General features: G+C 43.8%; 1 protein-coding gene across 1 annotated transcript in view; it reads right to left on the bottom strand.

The window, feature by feature from the left end:
- The window catches only part of LOC309409021 (cell surface hyaluronidase CEMIP2-like), a gene marked incomplete at its 3' end in the record, with an annotated part of 58,083 nt that overhangs the window by 34,150 nt on the left and 10,555 nt on the right, over positions 1 to 13,378 (bottom strand). Inside the window, exons 7-15 of the mRNA XM_082005061.1 lie at positions 12,966 to 13,135; positions 11,912 to 12,121; positions 7,965 to 8,170; positions 6,325 to 6,394; positions 5,561 to 5,689; positions 4,451 to 4,536; positions 2,981 to 3,112; positions 2,825 to 2,860; positions 1,856 to 2,008 (exon numbers count right to left, since the gene is read on the bottom strand). Coding sequence (XP_081861187.1) covers positions 1,856 to 2,008; positions 2,825 to 2,860; positions 2,981 to 3,112; positions 4,451 to 4,536; positions 5,561 to 5,689; positions 6,325 to 6,394; positions 7,965 to 8,170; positions 11,912 to 12,121; positions 12,966 to 13,135 — 1,192 coding nt within the window. The remainder of the gene's footprint in view (positions 1 to 1,855; positions 2,009 to 2,824; positions 2,861 to 2,980; positions 3,113 to 4,450; positions 4,537 to 5,560; positions 5,690 to 6,324; positions 6,395 to 7,964; positions 8,171 to 11,911; positions 12,122 to 12,965; positions 13,136 to 13,378) is intronic.

The raw sequence follows: 13,378 nt of genomic DNA, 5'->3' as shown, positions 1-13,378 counted from the left end.
CAATCCTGTATTCAAAACTTGGGTAAACTCTGAGTCTTCTCCTGAAAGCACAGAAAGATATTAACAAGTAGCTAAATGACCTTTTCTTTCCCCAAACTGGAATTTGGATGCTCATGACACAGAAAATGAAAGAAGAAACTCTGCTGAACATCCTCTACAGGATAAGGCTCAAGAGCCAAAAAAAAAAAAGACTCATAAGGCTTGTAAGCTGGGGTAAAGCAGTTCAAAATTGTTGTCCCCAGCCACCTGGGGGTTCATCACCATGAGGAAGACCCAAAGGACTGTGTGGCAGCACTGCCATGAGGTTCCCTGTTCTAGGGTAGATGGGTTTCTCAGGAAAACATCAGCATGATTGAAAAAATTATTATCAGTCAGACTCCCTGGAGGTAAGTGTCACCTTGGAAGCAAGTACCAAGTGGTGCAGCACAGTTTCTCTTCTCCCTACAAGCCATTTCACACAAGATCCCTAGGACCTAGTCCACAGCATTTCATATAGAAAAGCAATTTCTGCAGCATCAGTCCATGGACATGTTGTCAAGGCATCAGAGTTGAAGGAGACACAACTGGAGTCACAGGTAAGGACCTGCCCTTTCCATGGTTTGTTTTGAGAAGGTGCCAAATTTTCTTGGCCCCGGTTGTGTTTGATTAAAGGGTGGCCTGCATCAGCTTCGCAGACGGTAATGAAGCTGCCTAGTAGTAGCGTGAAAGGGTAGGTCAGTGCTTACTGAGTCCAGACAGAGTTGTTCAGACATGAAAGCCACAAGATGGACATCACATGAGCACACAGGCTCTTTCCAGCCTGGAGGTCACTGAGGCACAGATTTCCTCCCAGCCCTGATGTTTTTTCTTACTGGTTGCCTCCAGAGACCCAGAAACACTCTGCCAATTGGAAACACCAGGCACAAACAGTGCTTCTTGACCAAATAATTCTTAAATTTCCAGAGCTGTTATCCCAGCAGCTGGGCCTGGTACAATCCTCACATCCCATCTTGCACTATGGCGTAATGAAAGGACAGATATCAGATGTTTTGGCATACTCCTTTCCAAGCACATGTTGCTTAACAGTATCACAGATGATTACACCTTGTTTGAACTGCAGAGGAACTTTTTTGCAATTGCAATTAAAATAACAGCACCGGTAATAACTGAGGAGAGCTCTGATTATTCTTGCTGTCCTACACAAACCTCATTCCTCTGTCACTTATGGCTGAGACGTGGATAGTCAGGGCTGTGTGCATAGCGAGTCTGCTGAGTAATGCTTATTCCTTGATTTTATTTTCATCATAGAGCGATTAATGATGGGTGAGCATCATCAAAAACAGACATTAGGGTAGAATTTAGGCTTGGGGAAGCACACCTTGCTATGGGGATGTGGGTAGGCACTGCAGTTGCTAGGCAGGAGGCTGTGCTGCTGTCAAAATAGAAAATAACATACAGCTATTGAAAGAGAAAGAAGATGCAATAACAAAAAATGATTTCTCCTTTGTCAAACCGGCCATGTTTGCCCAGCTACACTGGCAGGAGGGGTGGTGGCATGGTGTATGGGAGCTGCACCATCAGCTCAACGCTGTGCTACTGAAGCACTACACAAAAGCCAGTTGGTATCTTTCAGATTCTCTAATCCATTCTCCAGTGACTAATAAATTAAGCAGAAAATGAAATCAAACACATTCAGTTGAGAATGCTCTCGAGCTGTGGGCCTGAAGAGTGAGTTTATTCAGATGCTTATTATTTCTGGCCTGTACAAAAATTTAAACACCCGGTATAAATTATTTATTGGTAGTCACATTCATTCCTGAGGCTTTTCTTCTAGCTTACACTAACACCAAGAAGAAATGGCAGAAGAATAACTCACTTGTTTCTGGGCAGTGTTCTGTATTCTCCATTGGCCCCTTTTCCCCAGTAGCTGTTTTGACCTCCCTGAGAGCCGAAGTTGCTGCTTTCTCCAACAAAAATGGAGCGTGTAACCTCCAGGCTGGAGCCTTCATCTGTTGGGAAAGTCCCATCACTACAAGTGAAGAAACACCAGGTAACTACACAGCACAGCACAAACAATTAATTAACACTTTTAATTACACCACAGACACAGTAGAATTTCTTTCTTAATTTAGAAGAAAGTGCATACACTTGTATATCAACTTGCTTTAAAATCTCTTCAGAAACCAGCAAGTTAGTGCTGAGGTAGCTTAGTGCTTGGACATCAGTAACACAGGTAACTCAGTCTGGGTAAAACCAGCTCTACCCTATATATGTGTGTATAGAGAGAGGGAGTTCCTTTGTAAGTTTTTAGCTACATCCCTGAAGTGAGAGCCAGGCATCACTGATTCTCATTGCCTGCAGTGGGCTTTGGATATGGCATATTTTTACGGATCTTTTGCAAGAGGCGTTGAGACGAGAGCAGCAGGAGCATGGTAGACAACAGCAGAGGAGGTAGAAGATCTGCTGTGCCACCACGTGGGACCATCCCAGCCACCCTGCCCCTGCAGCACAGAGCTATGGGTGATGCTGCTCCACTGGGCTAGAGCAGAAGAGTCTCCCTGAATGCAGAGCCAGATGTTTAGTCTGCTGGTTCAGGACCTACCATCCAAGAGGAAATATTCAGCAATTATGATGTATTCCCCAGACAGGCTGAGGCAAAAAGAATGAAAGGCTAAATTGCCCCTTGTATTAATGGCTGTGCAGGGAAGACTTGATGTGGTCTGGGAGGGAAACTTGAGGTTTTCTTGTGTGTTACAGGAATTACCAGGGGAGTGTCTCAGCTTCCATTCTTGAGCCTCTTACACTGGGGGAAAAAATTGGAAGAAGGTCGATTTTAAGAAATTACCTTGCCAGAGTGAGTCCAATTCCATTGTCTGAAAACCTGGGACAGAAGAAACACAACAGTGTAAATGAGGAGGAATGTCTGTAGCGAATTTGGCCTACAGGCGTATTTATGTCTGCCATGAGGGGAATGATATAACACGTAATTACAGTAACCTACCCCGAGTTGCGGAAAATAATGTCTCCGCCCCTGGCCCAGGCCCCGTGGTCATTATTTTTAAAAGCAATAAGACCATCAATCACGGCAGGAACTCGCGGCTTTTCAGGATCAGCATCTCGATGTGGGTGAAACCTGAAGCAAAGAGCTTAGTTAATGCAGCGCAGGAGGCATAGGAACCAACCCCAGACAGAGGAGGTCGTGCCTGGCAGACCTCGTTTGGCTTCCAAATATCAGTAGGATGGGCCTAAAGAGGTGATATGCCCTGGGTCAGAGTCAGGCTATTAGCTTGATTTCCTCTCTGTGCTTTGGTACAAAGCAGAAAACAAGAAACATCCATAAGGGTGAAATTCTGGCCCCAGTAAAATCAACAGGAGATTTCTTGCTAGACTTCAGGGGGCCCATGGTTACTGCTTAATTTGATTCAGTGTGATTTAGATGCATAAAAAACATTTTCCAAAGTCACTTGAGTCCTTTTGTAATTGTCCTTACAAGGCCCATTGAGAATCCCTGGACTGATGCTAGAAAATCAATTAGGCACTTTCAAGAATCTCATTCACCAAAGATAACAGAGTAATTGGAGCTGCTTTCCTTGCATATACAGACGAGACCTCCATGTGCTTCTCTCTCTGCTGAAAGAGAAGCTGTCATATGAAAAAAGGATTCACCCTGGGAATCGGGCACTTCTCAATTACTTTCAGGCTATCTCTCGCCACGCTGGCTGTTAATGGTAGACTTGTGCCCTGTCTGGAAAAAAATCACCATTGCTTTTTCTGAGTCTACCCTCACCTCCTACTTCTTCCAGCTGATGTCCCGAGGGACGTGCCACCTCCGAGCCCAAGGAGGTGGCCTGGGGAGGGAAGTCTCACAAAGGGAGGCACAGTCACCCTTTCCTTTCCGCCATAGGGGAGCATTGAGAGGGAATGACAGAGGAGGAAAAAAGCCAAGGTGCAGTGGCTGATTTCTGCCACATCCTCCTCACACAGGCCCATAGGGCTGCAGCGAGAGAGAAAAAGGCCTTAATTTACCTGCTTCCATCTGCGAAAGGAAGCTCAGGGATTTTAAAGCGGCTGACAAAAAGCTTTGAGGCTACTTTATTTTCCTCCTTAATCCTAGACCAGCCTCAGCAGTTTCTTATGTCATCTTTCACATGTAAGTTCTTTTAAGCAATTAATAAGAAATGTTGGCGTTTATAAACCCACTAATGGAATAATGGGATTTGGATCCCTGTTCATGTGCTTCACTGCTTAGTCCTCATAACCCCAAGTGCACACATATCATTTTTGGTCAGCAATAACACAAACAAGTCAGTGCATAGCTATGAAGTATTTGCCTCTGTACATCAGAGATAGCTTGTGTGTTTTTTTCGGATGCTGCAGCCATAATGAGGCATTAACTATCTGCTAAATACAATGCAGAAGCCAAGCAGCAGTACAGCTATCCCAAATATTTAGCCATACAGCATGTGCTTACCTGGCATTATCGACAGTGAGATATTCTCTGGGATCTTCAGCGCTGGCTCTCGTTGTCTTTACTCCCTTTCCAATAAACAAACCAGCCTGAAAATGCACATGACTCCAATTATTTTAACAGACCACCCCACAGAGACCAGAGAGCCCAGATTTTTATCAATGAACGTGGGCAGCCAGTGCGTGCAGGCACAGCGAGCGGCTGCAGCCCGGGCTTTCTCCTCCCTTTCGGTGTCACTTGGCACCGCTCAGCATGACATTAGCACAGGATGCAGCAGGCTGACGCAGGGACAGAGACTGCCCTGCCATATGTTATGCATCAGCATCTTGGGCTGTCTTCTGACCCAAAGCGAGGCACTGGACTCCCACTCTCTCTCTCCCTCGCAGAAGGCAATAAGGGACTCTGCCAAGCTCTTGATAACTTTTTGGAAAAAGAGTGTTGTCAAGAAGTAAGGCTTTAAATAAAGAGTGACGAGTCCCCCGACAGTCAAAAGAGAACATGAGCTGCTGCAGCCAACTTAAAGGCTTTGGGATAGAGCAGCGGCTGTCATGGACCAAGATGTAAAATATACAAGTCACAGAGAACAGCACCGATTTCAATCCAGAATCCTGAGAAATAGGTTAGAAATTATTTTTATAGCTTACAGGTTATGTTTTCATGTCAACAGTATATTTGGGGGAAAGTGTTTTTCTTGGAATTACCCCCGAATTTTTGGTCTCATTTTTCAAAGGTGATGAGCAGGCCCTGGCACAAACGACTTTTGCTCATCCCCTTATATCCTTGCACGACTATGGCCAACAGCAGTGCTCAGTGTCCTGCCTGTCATTCCTTAAATCTCACCTAGTAGTAGGTGTACCTATGGCCTGGGCACATCCCCTCTAATACAGGCACCCGACCGAAGCACCTGAAATGGGAGACCCATTCTGCTCAGCTCCCTCGTTAACCATTAGAAAGAGTATCACCCCCAAAAGTTGATTGTCCCTTGCTACAGTGTTAAAAGACCGTTATAAAAATGTAAGATGCCCACGATCATCTGGTATTAGAGCACCACACACGGTCAGCCCTACGCCATACTATTTTATTGATAGTAACATATAAAAATCATCCACATGCCTTGAAATTGGAGTGGGCTCTGTTGTTGTAAAATACTCCCAAGGGGGTATGTTCTGCTTGTCCCTCTGGATATTGCCCCTCGGACTGTCCAGTGGGAACCCGGTGGAAGATGTACCATATGCCGACATCCTAAAAGACAAAGGGAGGTCTGAGAAATGGGACACTACGATTAATGATACAGGTTATCCTGGGGACTTTAGGGCTTCCCACTATGCTGGCCAGGTTTCTAACCTGAGCTTGCCAAACATATGTGAGCCCCAGGGGACACACACCAGCCCATACTCTTACACCTCCCAGCTTATCCTTTGGCACGGACAGTGGGCCCCTGGGGCACACACACTCGGGTTTTCAAAGTGCATATACTGTGGGTGAAATTCAGGTGGTTTATTAGAAAACACAGCCTTCCCTATACAGGCACATTAAACACAAACATGATTTGGGTAAACATCAGAGATAATAACAAGGAGAAAATACATATTTATATATACAAATATAAAATTTTATTGGACATTTAACTATTAACTACTAATAAAAATCAACATTTGCTAAGACATGCCACACAGCACTTCCAGCCATGGTTGTGAGAGATACCAGTGTGAGAATTGTAGGCAAATATTTGTTCTTAACAAAGATTGCAGAAATACATGTTCGCATTTTACGATGGCTTACTAGAAATTCATTGCCCTCATGCTAATGACATCAATAAGAGTAGAATATACGGGAACTGCAGGCAAAGTATAGCTCTTGCTGTTAAATTATTTTACCTGAGCACCAGCTGCTGCATTCTCTATTAAGTTGTTGTTCGGATTTGCAATCCAGAATGTGCTGACAGCCCTGAAAAATCAAAATCAAAATGATTCTAAGCAGTTACTGAACAGGAAGGGATACATTTTCATAGCACTGCACTGGACTTGAGCCACAACTCTCCTATTGACTTTAAAACTCCACACAACCTTTTAATGATACTCTTTAAGGAAAAGAAACCATCTTGTGATGTCAGACGTTCATTTGTGGAGCCACATGCTGAACCCATTGTAAATTATATGAGACCGTTAACACAAAATTCATGCTCTGAGGAAACCAAATGTCCTGGGTTTTTTTTTTCTTAAGTTATGCATCTTTGGAAAATGTCTGAAGGGTGAACTATTGGGTTGTTTTATGGAAGTTCGGGGGAATGGCAGGAGGTATGAGATTCTCTATGTATTTATGAAGCTTCTACGTAGAAAACAAAACAAATATCCTCACAAGCCCCAAATGGCTCGTTAAGCAGGAGATTAAGGAGATATTATTTTGATGTTTGTTCAAATAAGGATATTTTGCTTCAGAGGGAAGATCAGTAGTGACACAAACAGAAGCTAGATATAGCTATGAAAACATTGTCATCTGTTGTCTTACTTCATTTGATAACATCTTTTGCAGTAATAAAGACCACATGTAAAAACACTGTAAATCTTTTCTCATGACCATACCAATTAATTTGATCATTCTACGCAGAAAGTTTCAATAACTTTTTATATACCTTAACTATTACATAATCAAGAATCCACACTCCTTTGGAGTAACAGAACCACTAAATAGGTGCAAAATAAATCTGTATTAACTGTACCATCAACCTTAGCATTTCATCAATAATTTATTTATGTCAATTAAAATAAGTTGGGTTTGGCCACTGCATCCTTTTCCAGAAAACATGAAAATACAGATTTCCTTGGCTAAATTATGTTCTTACTCACAAACACTAGCCAGGCCAATACCCGGGTCCACTGAGTGCCCATGTTACAGCTCATTGGTTTCCAAAACAGAAGCTAACTTTGGTCAGCTATAGCAGGATATTGTTTATTGTGAAATGATGCTCAAAATTAGTTTATGCTAATCTCTACATTCTCACTAACTCTCCTGATGTACTCTAGATATTCATGCACTCATGTACTATGGCCCAATTTACTCTAGACGCTCCAGCCCTAATTCAGCCCTCCCTTTGCAGTAAAAAACCTCCGTTTGTAGTAAGTGTTATTTTTGTCAGCCTATATCAGGGCTGAACCGACTTGCATTTATCAGGTAGGTTTCATGGAGACTTCAACATCCTTCTTAAAAAGAATTGAAAGGGGTTCAGAAACGAGCAAAATGCTCTAACATATTTATGACTCTCAGGAAACAGCGAGAGGAATAACAGGCAGCAAGTATTCCTTGCTTAGGGTTCACGCAGGTGTTAATAGATATCTTCACATGCAAAACATGGTCAAGTACTGAAATTATTTTAAAATGAAAAACGATAGAAAAAGCGACAATTTTTCATTTAATATCAAAGAGCGTCTTTCAAATCTTTCACGATGGCATTCTTTGGGACTCAGCTATACAGCACAACATAACTGCAAAACCTCACTACAGCTCCTGGAGCACTTACATGCAGTCGGTGCTTGGCACAGGAACGTAATTCCCATAGACGTGGCTGCGGATGGCAAGGCACATAGCCTCATTGCGATCCGAAGGCAAGATCGTCCCCGACCTCGTGAGAAGGCCCAAGTTGTGATAAAAGGTGTTGCGTTGCTCTGTCCCATCTTCGAGGAAGAAACAGTGCCCCAAAGTATCGTAGCCAATGGTGTCTTTTACCTGGAAAAAAGTATAGAGGCCATAGATTGCAATGTGAACAGCAGTAGGAACTGTGACTGATGTGGTTTTCTTATCAATATATTCCCGAAACACTCATGGAGTGGTTTATCCATCCCTCTGCATGGCGAGCAGTGCCTCCACAGGCACCTGTCCTGGAGCTAACTCAAACTACATGTGGTTTGCGTAACTGTGGACTGATCTTCTTATACAGTAAAACTGCTATTAAAATTACTCCGAGGAAGATCACGTGCATAATTAAAGGAAAACTGCAAAATACTGGGTTTAAAACTGTCCCCAGCTCTGGGACAGAATATTCAATTCAGTGTTGGGAGTAAATATCTGCATAAAGATAATGTCTTTTGCATGATAAACCAAGAAGTTAGCCTGGTTAATAAAGAAATTTTCATGCCTGCAACAATTCCCAAATAAAATAAGGAATTCTTTAAAATGGACCATATTAAATATGTTATATTAACTAGATTTCTGTTCTTTCTCCTCCACTCAGAACGTGCAGGGCCACATCATTTCTCTAACGATCAGCTTGGGCAGAGATGGTACTTTACTGTTTCAGCCTATTTAAGATTAACTGGCATGCACAGGGATATTGCATTAAACCCTAATTTGAGCAAGAGGACTTAGCACAAGTCTCCTTTGATGTACAGACTTATGAAGACAAATTCAGAAATCCTTCTTTTAAATGTAAATACTAAATCAGGCTAGTTAAAATGCCAGCTATTTGTTACTAAATCTTACTGAAACCTAACTTTGTGCTCAAATGATCCCTGTCAGCATATTTATTCACTCTTCAGGCATCCAAAATTCCTGTTGACGTCAGAGTTATGTCCACGTAAGACTGCAAGATTAACTAATATTAACCTACTTGGTTGTTTCTGTATATAGAGGGATACTTGAACCATATCCATTTCAGATTCATATCCTGTGGTTTCCCCTTAATGGGCTGCAACCGTAGTTAACATCTGGAGTCACAAACGGTATAGTCCCCATAGGTGTATCTCTATTGGATTTCATTGTTTTCCTGGCTCGAAACTTGTCATCTGCTGCTCTTGCTTCTGCCTCGGTGCGGTGTTCAAGAGAGACTTAAAAATAAGGCACAACACTCCTAACCGACACAGTTTTGGAAATCCAGAGAGACCCTGCACGCCGGTGCAGTAGCTCGGCGCGAGCTGCCAGGAGGGTAACAGAGAACCTACGTGCAGCGACCCTGAACGTGTCCCTACCAGCTGAGTCTTGGAAACACCGGTAAGAAGTGGATCTAGATCAAAATGCACGTGTCCTCGCCAGTCTACTAAGAACACTAAGCCTGGCTACTTCTGCTCTTCCAAATGATGGGCAGAAGCTGTGCGAAGACTATTTTTAGAAAGAAACTGCAACAGCAAACTGCCCGCTGTTTTATACGGCATTTCAGTTGTAGAGTTTCATTCTTCTGAATTTAGCTGAAGTTTGGCTAACCTGTGCTTCAGACAGCTGCTTTAAAAACCAGCCTTGTATCCGAAACCAGATTTTAGTTGTAGTTAATATGATTTATCACAGCTTCAGAAACACATGGCAGCCCTGAAAACTTACATACACAAAACTATATTGATTACTCTCCTAACCAGAAATAACATAATTTAAAGATCATTTACATTTGCATCAAAAGATAAAGGCCCATGCCGTTGGATCAAAACCCCAACAGCTGATCCATTCTGGCATATCACAGGTAGAAACTCAACGCCTGGAAACAAGAGCCCACCCGCGGCACTGCGACAATAGCATATGACTGTACGTGGCAGCAAGAAACACCGTCCAGGACGCGGGCTACAGCCCCGCTGGTGTGCCCAACACCAGATGATTAAGATGCCTCTAAACACTGAATTATATATAGTTCAGCAACACAATATACGTGACCTTTATGCACTGCAGCGTCAGACGTGAAAGCCGACAGCAGTCTGTGCCCGCCTGAGGCGTGCCAGGGCGGCGAGAGGCACGCCGCAGCCCGCGTCCCAGCCACGGTGAGTAAGCCCAGCTGCGCGCACCGCTGCCGCCGGCTTGCGAAGCGGCACGCGCCTGGCACGCGGGAGCGGCTGACGGGAGAAGGGCCTTGCGGGCAGCACTGCGTGACCCGCACACAGCAACGCACAAACCACCGCGCTCCTGCGATGTACTTCTACAATTACATCCTCTAAACCCTCAAAACAAGAGAGGAAAAAAACACCCGTCTGGTTTATTCTGCCTCAAGGGCTGAAGTTTCGTAATCTGATGCTAGAACGGGTACCCGTCTATGTTATTTAGCTGCCTTGCTCTGATACACATGCTCTTCCCTGGGACTGCAGATTATTTTAAAGCAAGGCTTTTTATTGCATTTTAATTACTCTTTATCTTAATGACTGTATTGAAACCACATCATTCTTCCACAGAATCACATATTTAACCTTTGCTGTAAAATCTATTCGCCGCTTCATGGACTCAAAGCCCTCAGCAGTCAGATGGGGGGGCTGGATTCTTGATTTCACAACATGCATCCAGACAAACCCTTGACAACCTCACTTCTGTTAAAGAGCAAGACCATGCACCATTCTTCTCAAGACCAATATTAACATACGCTGTAATTTTTCATGCCAGGCAGGTTCCTTCAATTCCAGAGGTTTAACACCAACAGGAAGAGAAAGTGAGTTAAACTATACCCACGCATTCTGGGCAAGTCTCCTGCCTCCTAAGGGCTCTGTACACAAAAGCAAGCTCTACAGCCAAAGCAAATCAGGCATATGATAAGGCAATCAATAATATTGAGTGATCTGGACAATACAAATCCAGTTTAGGATACATGAAAAGTGCTCCCCGTTGTCCAAGTCCAGCATCACATTTTTGTGAATACATCCTTTCGGGGCAAGCCTTTCAGGCAAGCGTCCCACCAGAGTGCATCTATGTATGTCATGCCTTACACAACTTCATGTCCAGGGTTGAGAAGAAGTTGTCAGGAAAAACACAGGAGGTCACGGATAGTTCAGGGAGTGTCTCTGCCTGAGCACACATCGGGTGAATGAGGAAAAGCCCGTGGACTACAAAACACCGTTCAGGGTCCTGCAGAGCACACAGCAGCTGGACGTGTTGGGGCTAGAGTGGGAACCTGTATTTTCTAGCAGGGACACGTCAGGCTTTTTTGTGGTTTTGTTTCTTTTTTTTTTTTTAAGTTCCTCTCCACAATGCCCTTGTGAAGATCTAGGCCAAAGCCAAGTTCCTGAGGGCTTTTCTGGCACTGAAGCAGCCGTTTGGGTCTGCCCCTCTCATATTTCATTCCTTTTGTCATGTGAATATTTTTGGATATATTTCACATAGCCCTGACTTGGACAACCCCTGCCTTTTTTACCTCCTTTGCAAATTAAAGGTCCATTGCCTCAGTCAGGTCCCTTCAAAGTCCATAAATTAAAGTGCTTTAATTTTAAATGAAAGTTCTTATTATCTCAAACTGTCCAGAATAACCATGACAAAGATTTCATGATATCTGATCACACCTTTAATAATATTAATGAGACCTGAAATTCATTTAAAAGAGCTGCACCACCAGAGCAACAGTCCTAACCCGAACACCAGTCAAATGAAGTTGACAAGTTGGGACATTTCTTGGGGAAAAAATGCCTTGTTTCAATATTCTGATTTCTCTTTGCATCACAAATGGCTCTTACTGTTCAGCAGTGCATAAGCAAAGAAATGAACTTGGTACTAATAAAATATGTCTCCTACCAGAAGGCCATGAGTTCCATGTATGGCAACACACCTAGAGAAGCAGTGGTGGATAGCCAGGTTATCAAGGTACGTTGGGCGTTCGTATCCTCCTCTCTCATCCACATCTTCAGCCAAGTGAAAATGCACAGGGTAACTGCCCAGGATTTGCTGTCCCATGTTTTTTAATTCCACTCCTGACATGTGAACAGAGCTAAAATTCCTTAGGATCTGTTGAGACAAATGTAGATCCAAGTAAGTCATTACAACACAAACACACACAAAAAGAAAAACTTTTTTTTTTCCTCTCTCTCTCATTAGGCAATGTGTTTGCAGAGTAAAACAGGGCCTGATCCCAGAAGGAGGTGTCAGGTCCCGGCTCTGACTCACAGCAGCGCAGCACCTGCAGAGCTGTGTGCCAGCGGCTGCGCACCTACGGGCATGGGGCTGCCAAGGAACAGCTGCCAAACACCATGAACAGCATTTAGCAACAGCAGTGTGTGACGGCTACAGACAACGTGCTCCTGCCAGCTACAGAAAGGGGTAGCATTTACCACCAGGCTCTATTTCCTGGCAATTTTATCTCTGTCAAGTGATTTTAGGCCAGACTTGCACAGTGCCCCAATTCCCACCAACTGGAAAACACAAAGCTCCTGCAACAGCAAGACTTTGCACCTCCACCAAGAACACAAGGGACGACTGAGAGGAGGCACAAGAGGGCAAGACCCAGCACCTCTCTGAGCCATGAAGGGAGCAGGTTTGCTCTGCAGGAAGCACAGTTTCTTCAGTGACATCTCACAAACTATGTAACTTCCCACTGACAGTGGTGCCGACGACAAATCCCCTCTAGCCCAGGGAAGGGTATGTTTTTGTATACACGGTGAAGAAAATGGTACAGCCTCATCATGAGTCTAGTTTTGCAAAACAGGCCAACAAACTTTCCCCTTCTTCACAGACAAGTATACTTTTTCCCCCAGACACAATGGTAGTTACATGCATTATGTTGCTTGTTTACAAACCAGGAAAGGAACAATCTGAAACCATCTTACAGGCATACATGTTAGAAATTACTCACTTTAATATGTCCTCCGAATGTGTCAAAGGAGAAAAACTGGCATTGATTTTGTCCATAACAGGAGTCTTCCATTTCTCCTTGAATAAGTATATTTCTAGTCAGAAGACCAACCTCTGCCCTCATATCAACACCATCGATGACTTCTCCAATGTGAAGATAAAGTGGGCTGCCTGTGAAAATCAGAAACCTTTTTATTCAGGGTGAGCACAGCATCTTCCTTATCGCATTGTTCTAAGCAAGTGCACACCTTTCATTTAAGCAATCACCAAGTCTGGGGATGTGCCCAGTTGTTAGTATCTGATCCCAGAGGAGATCAGCATTTCCCCTGGCTTCTACAAAGGACCGCTGCCCCTGCTCAAACTTTCAAGTCCAAATGTAATATTGGGGCCCTCAGCTCTCATATGTGCCCACAT

This window comes from Phaethon aethereus (genome assembly GCF_964289735.1).
Source record: "Phaethon aethereus genome assembly, chromosome: 12".
Taxonomy (NCBI): domain Eukaryota; kingdom Metazoa; phylum Chordata; class Aves; order Phaethontiformes; family Phaethontidae; genus Phaethon; species Phaethon aethereus.
Note: the sequence above shows the minus strand (reverse complement) of the source record. Positions and strands in the feature narration are given on the sequence as shown.